The sequence below is a fragment of the Spermophilus citellus genome, assembly GCF_964194105.1.
Source record: "Spermophilus citellus genome assembly, chromosome: 8".
Lineage (NCBI taxonomy): Eukaryota > Metazoa > Chordata > Mammalia > Rodentia > Sciuridae > Spermophilus > Spermophilus citellus.
The window spans coordinates 104,473,867-104,499,662 of record NC_138189.1 but is presented as its reverse complement, the minus strand read 5'-3'; the positions used below and the strand labels follow the sequence as shown (position 1 = coordinate 104,499,662).

General features: G+C 33.9%; 1 protein-coding gene across 1 annotated transcript in view; it reads left to right on the top strand.

Annotated features, from left to right (window-relative positions):
* Nucleotides 1-25,796, top strand: part of BANK1 (B cell scaffold protein with ankyrin repeats 1) — a 299,134-nt gene that overhangs the window by 105,361 nt on the left and 167,977 nt on the right. Inside the window, exon 6 of the mRNA XM_081304567.1 lies at nucleotides 16,456-16,561. Coding sequence (XP_081160693.1) covers nucleotides 16,456-16,561 — 106 coding nt within the window. The remainder of the gene's footprint in view (nucleotides 1-16,455; nucleotides 16,562-25,796) is intronic.

Here is a 25,796-nt window from a genome sequence, read left to right as displayed (position 1 = left end):
TAAAATGAATGACCAGTCTGTGAATTGGACAAAAGAAATGATAATGAGAAATCTGTATTTATTTTATTTTTAATGATGTCCATCAGGTTTTAGAACAATTTACCTAAGCCAGCTTAATTTTCTTACTGCTTCTTAAATCTTTTTTTCAAATAATTACTAAATCCTATCACCAAGCCTATAAAGGTGACATTTCCAGAACATCACTTAACATAGAGAATATAAGAGATACAAATGAAAAAAAAAATCCGAAATCCCAATTTGGGATGATAATTAGAATTAAAAGACTGGTGTTAGAAGTAACTAACACCAGTAACTAATAGGGACTCCTATTTAACTGAGATAATTAAAGCCTTTGAGATTTTCATCCTGTTTACAAAATTGTCTTGGGGCAACAATAAAGTTAACTTTATATAGGAACAACTAGATACAATATAAAAACAAAATTAGGTCAAAATGCTAAAAGAACACTGCAATTATTAATCAAAATATTAGGATCTCATTCATTCAAAGTTTTTAAAATATAACAAATAATTCTTTTTAGTTATATTTCTTTTGAGTCAAGCAATACCTTTGTGTGGTATCTGTTTGTCATAGTGCATGTTTTACTTTATACATATTTAAGTACTATTTCCATCTTCATTTTTTAGTAAGTCGTATGTATTATTCAGTCTTTGATTTGCTACCTGCAAGTACTTCATGCCATGTGAACTCAAATGGGGTTGGAACTTAGAGAACTCAACACAGTGAGAAAGTTCCCAGTGTGTTTCTTTCTATTAACAGTTCCCTTAAAGATTATTTTCTTCAATTAGTTGAGACTCAGGTGTTACCACTTATCTCCCTTAAAAATTTGTTTAGGAGCTCCTTCTCACTGAGGGACACTGGGAACGCCTGGTCCTTTCGGTCATTTCCTTTTAGACCTCAGTCTTCCTCAAAAGGTTGACAGAAATCTCCTGCCTCTTTTCATCAGGTCCTATTTGGTAAGAGGCACAGTTGCCTCTAAGCTTCCCAATAACACCAGTGTTATCTAAAACTTTCCTCCCTACAGGCTTTCCTGCCTCTCAGGATAGGAAGGTTTTGCCTCGGGGGTCCCTTGTCTTTTCCATTATCAACTCCTACCAAAGCATCCCTCTTTTTCTTCTCTGATTCCTATATTCATTTATGTTTCTTCTGCATTCTTCTATTATTTCCCCTCCTTGAGAACACATCATTCCCCCCCCCCCCCTTTAAGGCCTGGACATTGTGTTTTTCATCTTTGCGTGATCACAATCCTTCCCACAGGGAGTTCCTGGTATATGAGGCACAACTAATAGTCACTGCTTCAAAGAGTGAAGGAAACTCAAGGGATGGTTTTTCTCTAGTGCTATCTGACTAACTGAAAAACTGTAGGTTAGGTGTATAAAAACAATAGAGAAATGGAACTGCCCTCCTAAAACCTATTGTAACTGATTTATAAAATTGAATAAATGAATCTGATGCCTGTAAAAGCCATGAGCTCTCAGTGTGCATTGTACTAGAAATCTGTGGACCTTGCACTGTATGTGTTTCCACATGGGCTACCTCAGTTGTACTAATATACTGCATTATTGATTTTTAGTCTACCTTTTTTGAAAGACTGCATATTATCTTTACTTTTGCTTTATGGGATGGCAGCATCGTGAGATAATAAGGATAATAAGTTCTAGATGGGGCAGGAGCTGGGGTCAGTTGCTCTCAGCACTTCACTTTCTTCATGGGAGCTTGGTTTCCTTTGTGCCAAAGGATGTGTTTCATGTGTACGATGAAGAATCTATAATCAAATTCTCCACAGTTACTTCCAAATCCACTTTGCATTAAGTTTATGTTAAGGAAAAAAACAAAAAGCAGACTGGGAATTACAGTCATTCTCCATTCAAGAAGATGGACTTGCAAATATGTGAGCTGCCCATGTATACTTTCTTCATTATCATGTAATAATTGAACAAATTTGCAGGGTAAAATATGATATTTCAATAATATTACATTATGTATTCATCACAGCAAGATAATTAGCATTCCCATTTCCTTTTTATCTTTTTTGATCTAACCCAGAGCTTTGCACATATTAGGCAAGTGCTCTACCACTCATCTTCAGCCCCAGTCTCCTTATCAGTTTCTATGTTTGTAGACTTCAAGTTCTTCTCTTTTCATATAGACATTTGTAAATCTTCTTTGAGAAATATCTGTTCAGATCATTTGCCCGTTTTTAATAAGATTATTTTCTTTTTTTTTGAATGAGGGATTGAACCCAGAGGTACTTTCCTACCGAACTATACCCCCCCCACCACCATCCTTTCTATTTTTTATTTTAAGGGAGTGTCTCACTGAGTTGGTTAGGGCCTCTCTAAATAACTGAAGCCTTGAACTTATGATCTTCCTGCCTCAGCTTCCTGAGATGCTAGGATTACAGGCATGCGCCACAGTGCCCAGTAATAAGATTATTATTCAGGTTTTTGAGTTTCTTATATATTCTGGACATTAGCCGTTTGTCAGATGAATGGTTAGTAAATATTTTCTTCCATTCCTCTGGTGGTCTTTTTCTTGCATTTGACCTGCAGAAGCTTCTTAGCTTGATTTGATTTCACTTATTGTTTATTTTATTGCCTCTGCTTTGAGGGTCTTGTTTTTTAAAACTATTGCCCATACTGCTGTCTTTAAGCACTTCCTCTGTGTTTTCTTCCTCTGTGTTTTCATCTTACATGTAGGTATTTGATCCCTTTTGAAATGATTTTTGTATGTGGTGAGAAGTAGGGGTCTAACTTTATTCTTCTGCATGTGGATACCCAGTCATCCCAACACCATTTACTGAGGAGGCTGTTCTGTCTCCCCTGTATATTTTTGGCTCCTGCATCAAGAGTGAGTTGATTAGGGGGAGGGGTTCATTTGATCTCAGTTCCATTCCATTAGTCTATGTGTCTCTTTTTATGCCAGCACCATGCTGTTTGGGCTGCTGTAACTCTGTATCTATGTGTCCTTTCTTTCATTCTTCTTTGTGTTAATAACTCTCTTCTAGAGAATGCAGAAGTCATTTGAATTTCATATGTCCTCCATCTGTTTTATTGCTTGTTTCATATTTCTGATGAAAGACTTGAAATGAGTAGCATAAGAACAGTCAAAAGAAATGAAATTTGAAGATTTTTTCTAGATTCATCTTTTCATATATTTTCCCTTATTAGGATGGACTAATAAAAGACTTCAAATACTATCCAGACTTACATTTTACTAATAAAATTAGTAACATTTTTGTGCTTTTGTGCTATCTGTCAAAACAGATAAGGATAGTTAATGATGCCTGATTAGGGTAGTTCAGTCTGAAGAATAATACCTTGGTTTCAAATAATTCAATTAAACAGGTGCATGCCACTTAGTACATCAATCTGTTTATTTACAAATAGCTGATATAGCAACTCATATGAGGAGAAAATAAATATTTCTGAGTTCAGTAGCCTAGCCATAGAGTTTGTTGTTGGTTCTTTATAGATTCTTATCTTAGAATCTGCATGGTTATTGCCCCATGTTTTAGCTTATATTTTCAGCATATATTTTTGTTGAACCCCGACACAAAGACAAGACCATCAATTCCAATTTTAAATCAAATTAAAGCAAGCTTGTATTAGTGTACACAAAGAGACTGATCAGCAGCTGTCTCTTCTAACGAGGGCTAGAGACCAGCCCCCAGCTCTCCAAAAACAAGGTTTTATAGCACAAAAAGTTGGAAAGGGGGGTATCTTGAGAACTTACAGCTAACAGGATTTTAATAAGTATAATACAAAGGCAGATCGTAGGTTAATGATCCACATGGCATGATATTTCAAGGTAGGGAGTAAATTCAGATCTCAACACCAGAATTTATGAGGCACCTCTGAGGTTTCAGAGAGGGTTGTTACCTGGTCAGGGAAAGCCAGGCATGGGTGAGTTCAGACCATGGGCAGCAATTGCAAACAAGTTTAGAATCACAGTAATTTACAGTAAAATAGAAATTAACTTTTTATGACTTTGTGACAAGATGGCTCCCAATCTTAAAATCGAATTAGGCTGGGTTCATCATTTTATTAATGACTTCTTAACTTATAGTCTCTGCTAACTAATTGGAAATAAATACTTCATTTTTATTAATCCCCCACTCAACATCTATGTATTTCTTTCCTTTTGGAGTTCTTATTTAGTCATACATGACAACTAAATAATCATTTGGGCATAATTATGAAAGCATGGATGGATGCAGTGGTGCCCGTCTGTAATCTCAGTGGTGCAGGTAGCTGAGGAGGAAGATAATTTGTTCCTCTCCAGTCCCCAGTACTTGCCCTCTCCCTCCCTCTGTTCCCCTTTCCTCTGCTCTACTGCTCTTTCTGTTATTTACTTTCTGATTTTTTTATTAGTGTCTTGTGGATGTACATGATGGTGAGAGTCCCTGTGGTATACTCACATAGTACATAGGAAAATCAGGTGAGATTCATCCCATTGTCTTTCGCTGTCCTATCCTTCCTCCCTTCCCTTCATTCCCCTTTGTCTACTCCACTGATCTTTTCTCTATTCTTTTTAAAAATATTCTCCACTTATTTTAGATTAGTTTCTGCATATCAGAGAAAGCATTTGCCCTTTGATGTTTGGGGGCTGGTTTATTTCACTTAACATGATTGTCTCCAGTTCCAACTATTTACTGGCAAATGCCACAAAGTCATTCCTTTCTATGGCTGGTTAATACTCCATTGTGTATACATACCAAATTTCCTTGAAGGGCACTTAGGTTGTTTCCATAGCTTGGTTCTTGTAAATTGAGCTGCTTTAAACGTTGATGTGGTTGTGTCACTGTAGTATGCTCATTTTAAGTCCTTTGGGTATATAGTAAGGAGCAGCAAAGCTGGGTCATATGGGGTGGTTCCATGCCTAGTTTCCTGAGGAATCTCCCTACTGCTTTCCAGAGTGGTTGCATTAATCTGTAGTCCCCTCAACAACATATGAGTGCATCTTTTACCCCACATACTCACCAAAATGTGTGTTATTTGTATTGACAATTGCCATTCTGATCAGAGTGAGATGACATCTCACTGTAGTTTTAGTTTGCATTTCTCTAATGACTAGAGAGGTTGAGCATTTTTCATCTGTCCCTTGGCCATTTGTATATTTCTCCTCTTGAGAAGTGTCTGCTCAGTTCTTTGGTTATTGACTGTTATTTGTTTATTGGTGTTAAACTTTTTGAGTTCTTTGTATATCCTGGACTTTAATCCCATAGCTGAGGGGCAGGTGGCAAATATTTTCTCAGCTTTCTCTTCACATTCTTGTTCCCTTTGCTGTGAAGAGACTTTTTACCTTGATGCCTTTCCATTTTTTGATTTTTAAATTTTACTTCTTGCAATTTAGGAGTCTTGTGTAGGAAGTCAGTTCCTGAGCAAACAGGTCACAGTTTGAACCTACATTTTCTTCTAGCAGGTACAGGGTTGCTGGTCTAATTCTGAGGTCTTTGATCCACCTTGAATTGAGTTTGGTGCAGGGTGAGAGGGCTTAACTTTCAGTCTACTACATATGGATTTTCCCAGCACTATGTGTTATAAAGGCTATTTTTTTTCCAGCACACTTTTTTGTACCTTTGTCTAGTATGTAATAACTGTATTCATGTAGGGTCATCTGTGTGTCTTCTATTTGATTCCATTGGCCTTCATGCCTATTTTGGTGTCATGCATCTCTCTAACTGCAGCTCTGTAGTATGATTTGAAGTCCAGTATGATTTGAGGTTGGGTTGCCTCCCGCTTTGCTTTGCTCACTAAGGATTGCTTTGGCTATTCTAGGCCTCTTATTTTTCCAAATGAATTTCACGACTGATTTTTCTCTTTCTGTGAAGAATGTATTTGGTATTTTGATGGAAATTGCATTGAATCTATATAGCACTTTGGGTAGTACAGCCATTTTGACAATATTAATTCTGCCTATCCAAGAACATGGGAGGTCTTTCCATCTTCTAAGTACTTCTTCAATTTCTTTCTTGAGTGATCTGTGGTTTGTATTATATAGGTCTTTCACCCATTTTGTTAGGTTGATTCCCAAGTATCTTATTTATTTATTTATTTATTTATTTATTTATTTATTTATTTATTTATTTAATTGAGACTATTGTGAATGGGATAGTTTCCTAATTTCTCTTTCAGTAGATTCCTCATTGAAGCACAGGAACATGATTGATTTATGGTGTTGACTCTGTACCCTGCTACTTTGCTGAATTGAGTCATGAGTTCCAGAATTCTTCTGGTTCTCCCTGATTCTTACATCACTACTCTTTCCCATTGGTTAGTTTTGACCACTGTTTCAGAGAATGACTATGTGATGATGTGGGTGCCATCCATGACAGACCCTACCAACATGAGGATCTGCTCTTACCACCTAGTTCTCCAGGTTGATATCTTTAACCACATGGAACATACCACAGCACTCGGGAAAAACAGAGCACAAGTCCCACAGAGTTAATTATGGTCCTTCAAGGATATTATTCATAAGATAATTAAAGAAAATTAGCAAATCTGTTTCTGATAGGAACAAAACTCAAATCATCAATAACATTTTGGAAGACTGAAAATTTCTTGTGGCAAAAATATGTTTGTTTGCATTTTCTAAAAGTTACCATGCAGTTTTCTGAGATTCTGTACTGATAACACTTATAGAATCAATAATTATGGGGAATATGTAAAAGAAATCTTTGGAAAGGAAAATTTAACTTCCTAAAATTTTCTCCCCAGAGATCAGCCTTTAGTCTCAAGAACGTTATTGTCTTTGGTAGCAAATCACAAACAGGAGTCCCAATGCCTTTTTTACCCTCACCCTCCAAATTCACCCTCTCAAAAGCTGTGTCTTTGTCCGTTACTAAATATTGCACATCAATTTCCTTATCTCTGTGGCTCTAACACTTTATTCCACTGCATTTTTCTCTTGCTTAAATTGTGGTTAGCCTAATTTTCAGTTCTTCCACACTTCCTACTATCTCAAATTCACAGTCTGAGAAATTCTTTTAAAAAGAAAGATCTGAGCATGTAATTCTCTCACTTCTACACTTCACTTGATTCCAATTATTGTATCAATTTAAATAAAAGAATGTTTAACAAGAACAACATAGCAGTGTGAATACTGACCCTTTTATTTCCACATTAACCTCATTCCTCTCCCTGTGCATTCCAGGTACACTGGGTTTTTATTTCCCGTGCTCTCTAATGTAGTCTACCACAGGGCCTTTGAGCATGTTCCTTTCTTTAATGAAAGCACTTTCTAATCTCCTCTACTCCCTCACTGTTTTTACCTAGTTAATTCTAAATAATTCTCCAAATTTTAATCCCAGTGTCTCTACCTTAGTGAAGTCTTTCCTGATCTATTCTTCATAATACTAATTACTTTCTGAGTTGACACCTATATGAGTGCTATTTCTCAAACTATCTTCTTCTCATTAGATTCAGAGTCAATAGGGCAAAGATACTATCTATTTGGTTCTGTATTTTATATCTAAAGCCAAGACACTGACAAATACATAGTGCTTTCTTAAACTTTATTTTATTGATGCATATTATTTATACTGAATGGTGGGTTTAATTGTTGTATATTCATATGCATACGAAAGCATAATAAATAATTTATTAGGTAAAGGAATGAAAGGGTGGAAGAATTTTATACATTAAATTTCTCACCCAATCTCAAATGACCCACCAATTTGTTGCAACAGCTACTGGCTCACAGGCACAGTGCACCCCCCCACACACACACACACTTTTTTTAAGGTGGACTTTTGACTAAAGTCTTTTTAAGAAGCCCTTTCATTGGACTGTTGACTGAATCATTGTTGCTTCTACCTGAAGGAGAAAGAGCAAAGCAATGAAAGAACCCAAGGAAATAATCCATTAATATAAATAGTGAAACAGATTCTGTTACATAGCTTGGAAACTTGCTCCCCAAACAAAACAAAAGAATAATTCCAAAATTATTTTATGAAATTATGGCATTATTTATAGAAGCTGCTTTGAAGGATATTTCTTAGAATATTCCAATGTTATATTTCTTTTAAATTTTCTGTTGACTCTTATTATATATTTAATATAAATTTCTAAGAAATGATTGCTACTGAAAGGTGAGCTTGAGAAAAGTCATGATTCTTATACTTCATTTGTACTTATCATAATGAAAAAAAAGCTTTGAGTTTTTAGTCTATTTCACCATTAATATCATTAAATACCTCCACTAATGTGTCTGTTCAAGTTGGACCAAATTAAAGCTTTGAGAGTTTCTGACATTATGAATTAACAATGTAATAAGAAGGATGTCAACTTGAAAAATTCAGCACAATAAAGCTTCAATCAATACTCCAGAAAAGCATTTAAGTAAAAAAAAAATTATCAAATTGCCTTCACATAAATTATGATGTTTGTAGGGGGGATAGTAGGGGATAGGAAAGGTAGCAGAATACAACAATTACTAATAGGGCATTATGTAAAATTGTGGATGTGTAACCGACGTGATTCTGCAATCTGCATTTGGGGTAAAATTGGGGGTTCATAACCCACTTCAATCTAATGTATGAAATATGATATGTCAAGAGCTTTGTAATGTTGTGAACAACCAATAAAAAAATTAAAAAAATAAAAATAAATAAATAAATTATGATATTTGTGCACTTGGCGTGATTGATGGAAATGCAAAAATTGTTAGTCATTCTGCAATTTTTCTTTTTTTGCTCTTACGTGATAATATGGCTTTTGTCTGGGCACGTTGCTAACCAGGTAAATGTTGTACTTCGTCCCTTGCGCCTGCTGTAGCTATATGTCTGATGCCCAATGCCATATGGCATGGCCGTGCAAGCAATATGTGCAGATTTACAAGCTTGTTCATTATCAACGTGTGGAGTCGTGTTCTCCCCCTCCCTGACTTTTCTTTTGATTGGCTGAAATTTTAACAAAATTCCAGTGATAAATGTGATACATGAACCATCCTGGACCAGAAAAATGACACAACAGCAATGAAAGATAAAGAGAAACAGGCTCCTACCTTGTTTAAGGCACTGTCACCTTGGGTCTCTGAATTGCCCTAGCAGAACCTACATTCTAAACAATTTAAAAGTTATGTGTTATTTAATTTAAAATTTTAGAAATAAAAAATCGATTTTTTTTTTTAATCATTGAAATGGGCTGGAGTTGTGGCTCAGTGGCAGAGCGCTTGCCTCACACATGTGAGGTCCTGGGTTCAATCCTCAGCACCACATAAAAAATAAATAAACAAAATAAAGATATTGCATCCATGTATAACTAAAAAAATATTTTTAAAAAAAGAAAAAGCCAGTGTGGGAAGCCAAGTCTTCTCAGTGATAGCCATGTATACTTTTCTCCTCTAGATCACGAGGATTACATTTCATGAGTTGTTATATCTGAGACCTAATATTATAGTATTTAGAGAAAAAGGAATTAATATTTACTGTATATTTTACATAGTTACTTATTTTAACTCATAAATAATCTGCCTCATAAGAATATTATTAAAATCCATGGCTACTAAGTCCTGGAGCAGTCATTTAAACACAAGTCTCTTGAATATCAAAAACAGATTTTCTTTATGTTAAAATATCAGTTTCATGCCATTGAATGAGATACTATAACTATATAAATACCTGATTAACAAAACATATAAAATCATTTGAAATAAGTCTTGTCTTGGGATTAAATTTTGTATTTCTGCATTGGTGGTCACAGATGTTGCAATTCTAAGAACTGATCCATTCAAACTTGAAATAATTAAGTTGGCCAAAGAAAATATTTGTCTTATTGTAGACTTATTCACTTAAATTATTCTTTAAATTAATTTAATAACATCTTGGATTTGAATACTTATAAAGCACCCAAGAGAGAAAGAACAAAAAGAATGCCTTTCCCTAACTCTAGAAAATATTTGCTTTGCTCTTTAATCTATCATTTTCTTTACAAGCTGCAGTAGGAAATTTTGTTTAAAATATGTTATGTAAACTATTTATCAGATTCCATTTTAAATGGCTATTTTGGCTCTCTTTCACAGCACACATTATGAACAATGGAACAAACCAGGTGACTTTTCTTTCTTTTACTAGTGAAATTTAAACAAGTACAGCCATTTGTTATAATAAGAAGAACCAGGCTGTTTCCAGCCCAACCACCAAATTTCCTTTCAGATATCTGAAGGTAAAGAGTAAAATGCTACTGTGACTGTCTCAGCCCATCCTCCAGGATGGAAATCACATGGCTAACAGAGGGTTTAGAAAGAATTATATATTCCATTGCTTCATGTAGCAAAGTGGCTACTCCATACACAGAATAGCAAGAGGTTCAGGGCTGAGCAGCATATATATGTTTCGGGGCCAGAAATTAGCAAATTCATAAGCTATGGGGCAATCTCTCATTGCACCTGTGTTAATTTGTACAAAGTCAGTTATGTTTGCACATGGTTCAAAGAGTACTTACAATCACGCAAGTCTCCCCCCAGTGATTCATTTAAATGAGGGTCCCTGTTTCCCGTTGTTCTCAGTTAAGGAGTTGTGGTCAGACCTGCTCACATTGGTTTAATGTCTTCTTGTGTGTTTTGAATAGATCCAGGAGTCCTTTTCCTCATTCATTTTAAACATAAAGTGTGCACTGATTTTCTTTTAAACATCTCCAACTTAAAATTTAACTCTATACTCTTATCCCTGCCATTTACTTTAAGCATAGAATATATAGCGCCTTTCCATCCACTATCACTAACTTTTAACCCTATATCCTGCCTCATTACAAATATTGAAATGGTTGTGTCTCCTATTATGAAGATTGCACAACTCTCCTGTCGTAATTTCATGCACAGGTTTTCTCTTATTAGCCAGGGCTCTTTATTATTACTCTTTCCTGTCCATATTTTTTCCATTTTCTTCGTATCTTGTGGTCGACCTCATAGTTTTCTTCATCCAACATCAATACCTAAAACCTCTTTTCCTTGCCTCCCACCATTATTGAAGCTGTAAAGATCAGAATTCAACATTTTTAAATATCTTTGCACCTAGATGTGGTCATGTGAGATCTTAAAAAACAAGACACCAGGGATGTCTTCGGAGCTTTTGCTTTTCTGATTTAAAGAAATGAATGAATAGATCTGCTTGGAAGTAACCCCCACCAAGATGTCCCCCCACCAAGATATCCCCCCACCTTCCTCCCTTTCTGGCTTAACATGAATATGATATTTGGAACTACAGTGATCATTTTTTTTATTGGTTGTTCAAAACATTACAAAGCTCTTGACATATCATATTTCATACATTAGATTCAAGTGGGTTATGAACTCCCATTTTTACCCCAAATACAGATTGCAGAATCACATCGGTTACACATCCACATTTTTACATAATGCCATATTAGTAACTGTTGTATTCTGCTACCTTTCCTATCCTCTACTATCCCCCCTCCCCTCCCCTCCCATCTTCTCTCTCGACCCCATCATCTTAATACCAGAGGACAATGATTTATTCTTACTCAAATAATATTTCATATTCACTCTTTCCCCATGGTTTAAATGTAGTATATCAAATACAATGTGTTTAGAGGGTAAAGTCCTAAGTTAGAAATCCTTATTCTACCATTTATTTGCTCTATAATTTGGGGTGTGACCAAAATTTTTTGGTCTCCTGATTTTCACATCTATAAAAGTAGACATTTAAAAGTATTCTACCTTGAATAATGTTACACAAATTTGAGATAAATATAAAAAGCCTAGCATATTATTAATGTCCAACACATGGCAATTATTGCTAATAATCAAACACTCTGCATCTCTTTGTCACATAGACTTATCAAACAGCTAATGCCATGTGACCTTTCACACCATGCCAATGATCAAAGCACCCTCATTGTGCACAGTGTGTGGCGTTGCCATAATGGCCTCTTCCCAACAGTCTCTCAGTGCCATCATTCCAAACTGTGTTACTATCCCTCTTTAAAAAAAAAAAAAAGAATGAGCTTGAGTTTGAAGGGCTACTGCTCTATACATCTATTCATCTGTTCATAAATATAAATCTATTCATCTCAAGGAATTCAGCTTCTTTATAATTAATATTTTGGGGAATTATTTGTACTTAATTGAATTTTCAATTTTTAGACAATTATACATTCACAGATAGTTGAAAGAGAAGAATTATATGTTATTGTTGTTTGTGTTTTTAAAGAAATTAGTCCATTTCATGAGTATTGTCAAAATTTATGAACATAGGATTGTTTTTAGGATTCCCCTATTGTGATTTTGATATATGTAAGGTCTGTAGTGATAGCTTATGTTTCATTTGTTAAATTTGTCATATGTACTTTTTTCTTTGACAGTCTTTTTTTTTTGGGGGGTGGGGGGGGTGCTGGGGACTGAACCCATGGCCTTGTGCATGTGAGACAAGCACTCTACCAACTGAGCTATATCCCCAGCCCTTATTTGTCAGTCTTGCTAGATGTTTGTCAATTTTGTTGATCTTTTAAAAGAATCATTTCTTTGTTACATTGATTTTTCTCTATTGTTTTATTCTTTCAGTTTCTTGACTTTCATTCAGTGGTTTTGTTATTTAGATTTTTACTGATGAATATTAATTATACTGAATTGTGGATTTCATTGTGGCATATTAATACATAAGTGTAACATAATTTGATCAGTTTTAACTGCTCAGTACTTTTCCTTACTCTCTGCTCCTTCCACCTCTGGCCCTCTTCCTTTACCCTAATGGTTTCCCTTTTACTTTTATGAGACACAGACTACTTTTTTTTCTACGACTGGCTTCCACATATCAGAGAAAATATATGACACCGGGTCTGGCCATTTCACTTAACATGCTGTTCTCCAGTTCTACTCATTTTTCTGAAAATGACATAATTTTGTTCTTCTTTATGGCTGAATTAAACTCCATTGCATAAGCATATCACATTATATCTATGCATTCATCTGCTGACAGTCACCTGGATTTGTTCCATTACTTGATATTATGCATTATGCTGTGACAAACATGGATATGTATGCTCCTACAGTATTCTGGTTTTAATTCCTTTAGATAAATACAGAGGAATGGTATAAATGGATTATACAGTAATATCATTTTTCATATTTTCAGAGACATTCTGGTTTCCACAGTGGTTGTAATAATTTACATCCTTACAAACAGTGGATAGGTGTTCCTTTCTCCAGTCCATCATTACCAGCATTTACTGTTATTTTATTCTTGATGACTGTCATTCTGACTGAAATGAGATAGAATTTCAATTCATTTGTCCAACTATTGATTGTTATTTCCTGTTTGATGTTGAGTTTGGTGGGTTCTTTACATATTCTGAATACTAATCCTTTATTGGGAAAGTATCCGGCAAACATTTCCTCCAATTCTATCGGCTGTCTTTTTCCACAGTTAATTGTTTCCTTTGCTTGAAGCTTTTTAAATTTGATGTCATCCCATTCATTAATTATTGATATTAGTTCCATGTTTTAAGAGTCCTGTTGAGGACTGGGTTGCCTGTGCCTACAAGTTGGAATGCTAACCATGTTTTCTTCTACAAGTTTCAAGATTTCTGGACCAATTCCTAGGTCTTTCATCCATTTTGAGTTGATTTTCCTGCAGATTGAAATAGAGATCTAGCCTCATTCTTCTATATACAGATATCCATTATATAACATTTGTTGAAGACATTGTATTTTATCCAAAGTTTTTGGTCTTGGCACCTTTATCAAGAATTGTATTGCTGTATCTATGTGGTTTGTCTCTGAGTCTTTACTTCCCTTCCACTGGTGTACTTGTGTTTTTATGCCAGTCCCTGCTGCTTTTGTTACTATGGCCCCGTTTTTGAAATTGAGCATTGGGTTGTCCCCAGCATTGCTCCTTTTGTTCAGAATTGTTTCAGCTACTCTGGGTCTTTGTTATTCCACATAAATTTTGGGATTGTTTTGTCTCTAGAATTGTTTGTGAAGAATGTCATTGGTATTTGGATGGGAATTGCATTGAATCTGTAGATTGCTTTTGTTATTATGGCCATTTTAACTATATATCCTTTGCCTATCCACGTACATGGAGATCTTTCCATCTCCTAGTCTTTTCTTCCATTTCCTTCTTCAGTGTTCTGTAACTTTTCTTGTAGGAATCTTTTACCTCCTTTGTTGGATTTATACCTAACGCATTTCATTTTACTTTTTGAGGCTATTGTGAGTGTACATGCAAAAATCTTTAACAAAGTACTTGGAAATTGAATTCAGGGACACATTAAAAATATTATCCATCATAATCAAGTTGATTCCATTCCTGGATGCAAGTATAAATCAACATTCACAATTCATTTGTCCAACTATTGATTGTTGGACATAAATAGAGTCAAGGACAAAAATCACATGATCATCTCAGTAAATACAGAAAAAGTCTTTGACAGACTTCAACAATACTTCATGATAGAACCCCTCAAGATTGTAGGAATAGGAGGAACTGACTGCAATATAAACGCTGTGTGTGGCAAACCAAAGCTAATATCATACTAAATGAGGAAAAACTGAAAGCATTTCCTCTAAACTCAGGAACAAGACAAGAATATCTACTCTCGTGGTTTCTATTTAACATAGTGCTTGAAATTGTAGTGAGAAGAATTAGGCAAGATGAAGAAATAAAAGACATGCAAATATGAAAGGAAGAAGTTAAATCATCTCTATTGGTAGATGATATGATCTTGTACTTAGAAGTCCCTATTGACTCTACCAGAAGACTTTCATATCTGATAAATAAATTCAGCAACATAGCAGGATACAAAATCATAAAGTTCGGACTTCATCTTTGACTCATAGATTACTATGAATCTCTTCTTTATTTTCTAAATATATGGAAACTTTCCTAGTATCTTTCTGTTATGGGTTTCTAATTTTCTTTCATGTGCAGCACACTATGATTTAAATCATTTAAAATTTGTTAATATTTGTGTTGTGTCCTAGGATATTCTCCAAGGTGGTATTAGTTTCATGGGCCCTTGAAATGGTTGTGGTATTCTGAGGTTGTTGGACAAGTGGTCAATGTATGTTCACTAGATGCTGATTGGTTAGATCATTAGGTGTGTATTGGAGATTTTTTATGTTCTTGATAATTTTCTGTCTAATTTATCAGTCATTGAAAGAGGAGTGTTCAAGTTTCCAGCTTGTCATTTTAAATTTGACTGTTTCCCTTCTCAGTCCTTTCAATTTGGCTTCACATAATTCGTAGTTTTGTTCTTTACCGCCTACTTGTATTACGTTTTTATAGATGGATTGAAAGTCTTAGCATTGTATAATGTCCCTTTCTGGCTCCTATAAATTTCTTTGCTCTGATATCTACTTTATTTCATGTTAAAACAGCCACGTTTTCTTTCCTTTGTAATACTTGCACAATATATATTTTAGAAATCTTTTTATTTTCAACATTTCTGCCTTGCTAATGTAAAGTGAGTTTCTTTTAAAAAATAATATTTAGGTCATGGTTTTTAATCTACTCTATCACTCTGGGTTTTTTCTTCATCTATGCAGACCATTTACATTTAATGTAAAAATGATATATTAGAGTTTTAGTTACTATTTTGTTTATTTTATTTTTCCCTCTGTATTAATGTCTCCGTTTTCTTTCGTTCTTGTATGCTACTTAAACTTAAAAAAAAATACCTACTCCATTTTAATTCATCACTGGTACTTTTTGGTACATCTTTTTTAGTAGTTGCTGTCAGTATTATATAGCATAATTTACCGTAGACTCGTGGTATCCTCATTTTAGCCCTTTTGGTAAAGTATAGAAATCTTAGCTTTCTGTTTTTTCAATTACCTTTACCCCCTTCTTCATTTATAATACATATACATGAGATATTTCACATTCATTTGTGATACAACCCAATTTTAAAAGAATGCTGGTCTTCGTAACAGGTTATTTCATTGGTAGCAGAACACCCGAATACTGCATAACTTCTACCAAATAGGTAGTTACTCATGGCAAGCAAGAAGTCTGAGATGAATGTTGTACTTTACCTAGACACAGAAATAATATACTCTGGTAAGACCATCCCATGTCTGAGCCTTAAGTTTAATAAGACTCATCATTTTACTATTTAATGAAAAATATATTTTATCAGAATTTATCATTGGAAAGATTTCAATGCTATCGTTGACCTGTTGTAATGTTGTTTCAAAATTCGTATCTAAATATAGTGTCTTATCCAAAAACAAACACTTTTATTTCTTATATCAGCTTTTCTATTACATTAAGAATTGCTTTTTAGGCGAGCCACGTTTCACATTATTTTTTTAATCAGTTTTCAAGTTATCACTGTTACTAAATTACTGTAATATTTATTGTTATCACTACTCACTATTTATGCTAGCTAATAAATTTTAACTATATTGTGCTGAGATTCTGTGTATATAATTCAACTAATGAAAAATTTCTTTTTCATTTGAAAACAGAATGACATCGAAGAGCTTGATGGCATTCTTACATCCATATTCAAACATGAGATATCATATTATGAATTCCAGTCTCTTCAAAATGAAACTTGCCCTCAAAAAGAATGTGAGTGTTTTCCAAATGCATCAATTGTTCATTATATTATATACTACTTGATCATGATTGTAAAAAATGTTATACATACATAATATAAGCTAGTTGATTAAATGATTAAATTTTAGACAATTCAAAGCCTAGTGAAAGGCTATAAAGTGAAAACTTCCAAAGGCCCATTTTTAAAATCACAGGCCCTAAAAATATGTATAAATTTTGAAATGAGCAATCCTACTTCCTGATTTTTATTAAAGAACTGTTAGAAAAAAATATATTTATGATGGGTAATATTCATTATGTCATTGTTTGTAATTACCTCCAAATGGAAATAGTTTTCTCATCCAAAGATAGGTGATTATATAAATTTGATATCATTAATGCAACCATCAGAAATTAATTTTTTTTGGTACTGGGGATTTAACTCAGGTGCACTCAACCACTGAGCCATATCCCCAGCCCTATCTTGTATTTTATCTAGAGTCAGGGTCTCACTAAGTTGCTCATCACCTCACCATTCCTGAGGCTGGCTTTGAACTCGACATCCTCCTGTCAGCCTCTCAAACCACTGGGATTATAGGTGTGCACTGCCACACCTGGCACAGAAATTAATTTTTTATCAATTTATTTGCTGGCTGAAGTTATGTTTTCATATATACTTAACTGAATAAAAGTAGGCCATGTAGCCTTAGAGTGTGATCTTTGCTTAAAAATCTATATACTTAGCATATATGTTTATATATTTAAATTGATTATCTGAACAGACATGCAACTATTGTTCACAGTAGTTATGCATAGGTTAAGCCATTTTAGGGATTTCAGATGCATATATTTTTCGTTTTACTGAACCTGTATTTTCTACAATGACTATGCATTATTTTTATGATGTCAAAATATAAAAATATCAAGAAAGTATATATAGGAACTACTCATGAAAAATCATATTTCCAAATGTTATCATGAGCTTATAGTATACTTTAGAACATTTTGTTCTTTCATAGCTTGTTGAAATACTATTTATAATTCATTTATAAGGGCAGCATGTGTGAAACAGTAAGATGTAATAGTAAATAAGACAGGCTTGGAACTAAAGAATGTGAGAAGTCTAGGGTTGGCGTGTTAAGGACTAATAAGCAGGATTTTCTTCTGTAGGGTTTCTGTGCTATTTTAAGTGGTTTTATCATCAGCCTGGTAGGGCAGCAGTAATAAAATAGGTAAAGCTGATTGCGACTCCCTAAATGTGTGAGGTGAATAATGATTAGGGTCCATTATGGGGAAAAGTTAATGATGGACTAGTTTCAAATAAGTAATCTTGTGAGATTTATGAAGATTTATTTTTGTTTACCATATACATTTAAACAATATGTAATTCACTTAAAGTATTAGATTAGTATAGAAAAGGAACATGGCATAATTCCTCATTTAAAATCCTTATAATTTAGTTGGGGGAGAGATACTATATGTGTATTAATAGAAACAAGCAATGTGATAAATTTTGTGGAAGTGATTATAATGACAATAGAATTTTAAAGTAGAAATGCATTGTTTCTTGGACATGCTTTAGAAAAAACAGTGATATTTTGCCTAAGTCTTAAATGATGGAAAGAGTCCCAATGAGAAAGCAAAAAGGAAAAGGAAATTCTAGGCAGCTGAAAGGGATTGTGTCATCCCATCCCATCTCCTCCTCCTCCTCCTCTTCCTCTTCCCCTCTCTCTCTCTCTCTCTCTCTCTCTCCTGGCCATGAGGTTAATAGGATTTCCCCCACATGCACTCCTACCATAATGTACTGTCTCAACACAGGTCCAAACCAATGGAGTCAACCAAACATGGACTGACTTGTCCAAAGGATGATACAAGATAAATCTTCCAATACACACACACACACACACACACACACACACACACACACATATATATATATATATATATATATTGCATTAATATAAAAATATATATTTATGAATTATATATATATATATATATATATATATATATATATTAAGGATTCTAGATTGGTTAAATCAGAGACCCTGAAAAGGTGGATCTCATAGAGTAGGGCTGGAGAACATTTAAAGCATCTGCCTTTCTAACAAGTTCCCAGGTGAAGTGGTCCCTCCTGATTCTCAGACCTCTCATTGAATATCTAGAGTTTAGATCAGTGTTTATTAAACTTAACTGCAGAGCTTTTGAAAGACCCCACCCTAAGCCATTTCCTGTACTAATTAATAAGATCTGGGGGTAGGTAACAGGTTGTCGTTTTTAAAGTTTCTCAGGTGATTCCAATGAACAGTCAAGTTTACCAGACTCAAACTTCATCGATATATTACAGACCAGAAAAATAATTCATCCTCATATTGATTTTTGAGCCAGAGAAAATATTAATGTGTCTTTTCAAAAGTTAGAACATTCGTAGCCAAGGAGAGTTTTGAACCATTAATAGAGTTGAATTATAATTCTGTATTTGGCAAAAAAATTTATAAAACACAATCACATTTTTAAAGAATGAAAAGTTCAATGTAATAATTCACCCAGAAACCTGATTGCTTTGTATTGTTCTATTGCCAATGCTATTAAACCTATAACAGAACCACACAATGATCATAACATTAGGCTATAATTTTGATTGCGGTAAAATAACACAATCTACATAATAAAAGTATGTAAGATAGGTATGATTATAACTCTGTTCATGTTTTGCTTACCCACTTGACCCTGTGTTCTTGGATCAGTGTCAGCTTCAGAATATCTGATCTTTAGGACCTTGTACCTATGTCTCATAATGTTCAAGCTGAATCACAGATAAGGATTGAGATATTTTTATACATAAAATAATTGTGAGAATTTGGGTAAATGCTATATCATTGGAATACACTGGATATATTCAGAGAAGTAAGTTTAGCAAAGAATGTGTCAGGTACACAGCCCCAGGTGTCTGCTCAGTGGCAGGGCTTGAGTTATTTGGTGAAATATTTATTTATTAAATATTCACCATTTATTTCTCTATATTTTAGCTAAAATAGATTGGAGGCTGGGATATTGTGAGAGAACTTTAGCCATAAGGAATCAATGAGCAATGAATTACCTACAGATCTATCTATGGTTCTTTGAAAGTATGAAGCTAAGAGCTTTATCAATCAAAAGTGTTTATCTTCCTATTGCCCCATCCTCTCTTCTTTTCAAAGTTCTTTTTAAATATTCTGGATTTAGTCCCTTGTTACTCCATTTATAAGTAAAATATTTCCCATGACATTATGTCTTAGTCATTTTTACTCTTTTCTAGACAGCAAACATCGCCATTTGACATGTGTTTTCCTGTCTTACTCTAGGCAGGTAAACCTGGCGATAGGCAGAGATTAGTTGAAATATTTAAGTAATAAAAATGTGTTTTAATGTTCTCTTACTTGGTGATGTTTTATTAATGATTTAAAGATAACATTTTCCATTGACAGGAATTTTCTGTAGGAAAAACATTCTCTAGGCATAGAGTAATATAAGATTTCTAAGTAAGTTTGGTATATTAATGTAACCCAGGACTTTTGAGCACAAGAATCACAAAGAATTTATGGACAACTTTCTGATTTATGAATCTTTGGGGATTGTGTGAAATCAATAAAGGGGATTATGTAGGCCTTTTTGGTCACTGATATACATGATATTAGAATAGGAAATGTCAGAGTGTATCACTTAAAATAAGAGGACCATTTTAAGTAATTTCTATTTTAGTTGTAGGTTTTAATGTTAGCACACATGGTCTGAACCATCATCAACAAGTTAGAATGCCTTTGATTTGATATGAGACAGAACAGAACACTCAGACAACACAATTGCTTTAGCCTCTCTGTAGCTCCTCCTATTCTGTTTCAAACCTTCTGCAGGGTCTCATAAATCTTGGTACAACAGGTCCATTAATTTTCTTCATTTCTCTTAGAAGCCTTTCCAAAGCCTGGGTATTGCAGAGAATCTCTCACCGTAGACAGGAGAAAATATATAGTTTAGCTTATTTTTAATATACATTTTTAATATTTGTAATATATATTTAGCTTATTTTTAAGAAGGTTTCTGGTTTAATTACCATATATGGCAGTTAATTTAGGAAAAGGGAAAGTAAATTATTTTGCCCAGATTAACTATCTTCCCCCAGAAAGCAGAATTAGCCCATTTAAACCCATGCCAATTGCTAGAACATCATGTCAAAGCACATATTCATTTACAAAGATTAGTAATATTTTAGTCTGAAAGAAGATAGCCTATGATCAACAGTGACATCTGAAACAATTGACTCAGGATGTTATTTACTACTTAATAAAAACTGGTATTCAATAAATGTTTAGTGCTTACTGTGGTGATAAAATTTGTCTTGGATTTAAAATCCCTTTGGGTTCACATTTGCTTAGTGGAGGAGACTAAGATGTTTATTGGGTTGTCTTTTTAACATTATCAAATAATTTAAAAGTGCTAAAAATAAAGAGAATAAATTTTAAAATACCCTATACCTAACATTTATATTTGTTGAATCTTAACATTTTACTATATTTGCTTGGGACCTTTCTTTTAAGAAATATTACCCGAACACAGTGGCACACGCTTGTAATCCCAGCAAGTCAGGAGGCTGAGGCAGGAGAATTGCAAGTTCCAAGTTAGTCTCAGCAATTTAGCAAGATCCTCAGAGACTGAGTGAAACCCTGTCTCAAAATAAAAAGAAATGGGGATGTATCTCAGTGGTAGAGCACCCCTGTGTTTAATCCCCAGTAACAAAAAGGAAAAAAAAGAAATATTACAGATTTAGCTGAATTTCTGTCTCTGTGATTTCACTTACTTGAAAAGTAATTGTTACTCTAATTACATTTATTAATGATGATTTTTCTCACAGTTCTTCATCCTTTTACCATATATGATGTTCCTACAATTAATATATAACATCACATAATTTGTAAATCTTATGAAAATGGTATCATAACTTTTCCTTAATTTATTTTTGCCAGTATTTTATATTTGTACATGTAGATCTATTTATGTGTATATACTCTATAGCATTATATTGTTTAATTACACTACATTGTTTCTGTTCATTGTTTTTAAACTTTTTATCACCGAAATTAATGCTATAATAAAAAAATATTACTGCATATGAATTCTTATGCATATGCATAATAATTTCTAAAGCAATGCAATTACTTTCAAAACTTGTTAGATTTATTCTTATTTATCCTATGGTTTATTAATATCAAAAAATCTTATTTGAAAATCATATTTTAAAGATTTTTCAAAAAATCTTATTTGAAAATCATATGGGGATATGATTCAAAGGTGGAGCACTCACCTCACATATTTGAGACACTGGGTTTCGATCCTCAGCACCATGTAAACGTAAAATAAAGATATTGTGTTCACCTATAGCTAAAAAAAGAAATATTAAAAATAAATAAACAAATAAATTTATTTGTGGTTTCTCTCTTCCCTGATTCCTATCGGGGGACCCAAGTATCTTATATCACAGTTTTATACACAGAAACTTTAACAAATGAGGAATAACGAATCTTATTCCTGAATAAGTAGGAAAAATAGGATCAGAAAAGAAAGAATCAGCATTAAGAAATTTTTTTTGTCAAGATGAGTCTTGCAAAGCCTGAAGTTGTATGAACATTTATAGTTTGTACTTTTTATTACCTGAAGGAAAAAAATCAGAAGTCATGAAGAAATCAACATAAAAAGAAAAATACAGGCAAGATCATTTCTTATTCCAGCCTTAGAAGTAAAAGGAGGAAAGAGAAAAGATGATTATATAAACTCACTTCAAATTAGAAACAAACACATTACTGTGAAGTAAATATACTAAATTAGGGACAAATTTACACATAACGCAGCATCCAAACTTGTAGCGATTGAATAAATTGGAGATTTGGCATGTAAATTGACTGTAAAATTATAGATTTTTTTCCACTTCATTTTTTTTGTTAACACAACCCACAAGAACAGAATTTTCACATCTCTTACCAATGATAATTTCAGAATATTCTCAAGGTAATTTCATGAACTGGTGGTTCAATTTGGATCAAATAATAAAATAAAACAGCCCCACTGAATCTTTCAAAGTGGTTTTTCATTTGAGTAATGAGAAAGATTTCTTCAGAATTATATGACTGTTGTTTAGTTTTACAATGGTTCTTCAAAGACCCTATTTCTCCAGATATGAAGGGACAGCTATTTACCAATCATCAGTCCTTCGCCTTTTAAAAACATTTGTAATTCCCTGATTGAGCCCATGTCCGTTGCCATCCCAGCACGCATTCTGTAATAAGCGAGGGCTTTGTAATTATAGATGAGCCTGCAAAAATAACATTTTTCTTCCAGTTAAGAGAACCTTGATCTAAAATAAGATTCTATTAAGCAATCTTATTCATTCATTTATATAACAAGGACAAAGTAATTGCAAAGCACTCTTCTAGGTGCTCCAGAGACAGGTGGCTGATACAGAAAAATCTATCTTCATGGAGCTTTTGTTCCAGTGAAGGTAACAGAGTTAACTATCCAGCAGCAACCAAGTAAGCAATGTTATTGCAAATACTCATATGAATTATGAAAACTATAAAACTAAGAATAGATAGTTGGCAGGTGATGAGAGGTCATGCAAGGATTTTAAATGTGGCTCATTATCTATTTTATACTTTAAAAATATTACTCTTGCTGTTCTGTGCAGAATAGATTACAGGAGTGTGAAAATGGAAGCAAGGACATTGGATAGGAGGCCAGGCTATAGTGTCAGGGAGTGTTAGTGGCTATTACCTGGGTGATAGTAGAGGAGGTGATGCAACTTGGGCATGTGAATTTCCCTTCCCTGTCATATTTTTAAAACATCTTCTCCATAGAAACAAGGGCAAAAACTATAACAGAAGTAAAAATTGCATGCGAAATTTATATTACCTTTATTTTTTTAGTGAAATACACAATGTTACATGCCTAATACACTAGATAGTCCCCTGTAGGTATTTGAAAGTAAAGGTGGTGGCAGGACTTCCTGATAGATTGCTGGTAAAGCAATCTATCTGGCATAAGTAACTGAAGAAATGTAGATTAAAAAAAATAAATAAACGTCAATGCTGTTGATCAAAATATAGGTTCTAAGGCAAGAGCAGTTTTATCAGTGTAATGACATAGTTTTGAGAATGTGATATAAAATTCTAGTTTGCACTTGCAAATTTGAAGGTAGTGTTAAACATGAGTCAAAAGCCCAGGAAGGAGGTTGGAAGTGATATTCAGAACCATGGCCTGGATAAGATCCTTCTGTTGAGAGTGTATGACAGGAAGTGTCTAGGTCCTGGACACTGCAATATTTAGAGATCTGGAAGAGAAGTTTCTATAAAAGATACTGAGAGGGAACAGCTGCTGAAATAGGAAAAAGGTGTTTCAAAGCCAAGTAAAGATAACGTTTCTAAGAGAAGGAAGTCATCTATCATGTCATACCATACTCAGGAGAGTAGGAGTGGGAAAAGGTCACAAAATAACTTGTGACTTACAGAGCCATTCAAATGTCAAAAGTGTGCCCCCTTGAATCCAGTTACCCTCAATTTTTACAACAAGAATATCATGTAGCTCTTTTGGTTTCTCCTGAAACTTGTTTTCAATACATAGAGAAAATAGAGAAAGATGAAATAATTATAGTTTTGATTAACTATACCCCCCAACAAAACCTATAAAAATCTCATAATATCTAGAAGTAGATGGGCATGCAGACTGATTCAGACAATGCAAGATGTTAATACAAGACAAAAGCCCTATCCAGAGAAAACAGAAGAGGACTATATAAAGTTTCGACCCTTACTTTCATTGTCTAATGCAGTGAACTTTAATTTCATTTGTCAAGTACCCTTCTACTATTTTAAATTTTTCTAAATTTGGAATATAAGCTATCAGATAAAGAAAACTGCGTTGAAATACATAGATATTAGGAAATGTCTGATGTGAAGCTTATACAATACATTATAAACAGGCTTATGTCAACAACAAGGGATAGGAGAGTAGATGAGAATCCAAAGTGAATGGAACAGCTGGGTCAATAGGCACCTAATAAAGAATTAGCAAGACTCAAAAACTGAAGCAATTGGCCATATTGTCTGTAGCTACTTTCATACTATTACTCTTACTGAGAGTCAGTTCCTGGCTTCTTGGAGGCCGGAAAGGTATGCAGGAATAGGGAGAGCTCAATCATACAGAAATTTTTTACAGAAATGAAAATATGAGAAATAAGCATGACCTTTACCTATATCTGACTGACTAGAAACATCTGTCTAAAAATTTGTGAGGATTTTATTCTTGTGCCTATCCCAAATTGACTGTTTCCATTATCTAGAAAATCCAAATAAAAGTTCTGTAAAAATTCAATGTGTGGCCAGGCTGGGTGGTACATCTCTGAGCATCTCAATCCCAGAGACTCTGGAGGCTGAGGCAGTATGATTGCAAGTTTGAAGCCAGCTTCAGCAACTTAGGTAGGACCTAAGTAACTTAGCAAGACCCTGTCTCAAAATAAAAAATAAAAAATTTAAAAAGGGCTAGGGATGTGGCTCTGTGTTTAAGCACCCCTAGGTTCAATCCCCTGTATCCTCCCCAACAAGAAAAAGAATGTCATGTGTGACATTTGAACTATTGTTTCTAACAATATTGTATTTATTAAAGTTGCTCTAAGATTGTATATTTTCCAAGAAACAAATTAACATAAATATTATTTAGCATGCCATTTTTACTTCTGTTAGAGTCTTTTCCATCAATTACATTGAGAACATATTTTAAAACATGTAAATCATTGCAAAAAGTAAAAATAAATTTTAAAAAAGCAAAGAAAAAACCACTGGGTTAAATCCCCAGCACCACAAAAAATAATAAGTGAGCAAAATTTTAAAAATATGTAAACCATGATGGATAAAATAAATTCTTACAGAAGTTATGCATAGGATGAAAAGTTTACCCTTGACATGCCATTTATTCTTTGCAGTTTTATATTACTCTTCATAATGTTAAACTCAATTTTCTTGGCTATTCACTCTTGTTTAATTATGAGAACTAAGCCTTATTTTTCTTATATTTATTATTGTGATACTCAAACCTTAACAGGCATCAGGATCATTTGGAGGGTTTATTTAAAACTCATATTGTTGGGCCCCATCTGCAGATTGCAAATACAGTAGGTCTGAGGGGGCATAAAAATATACATTACTCACAAACTCTTAGATGATGTTGATTCTATTGGTCTTTGAAT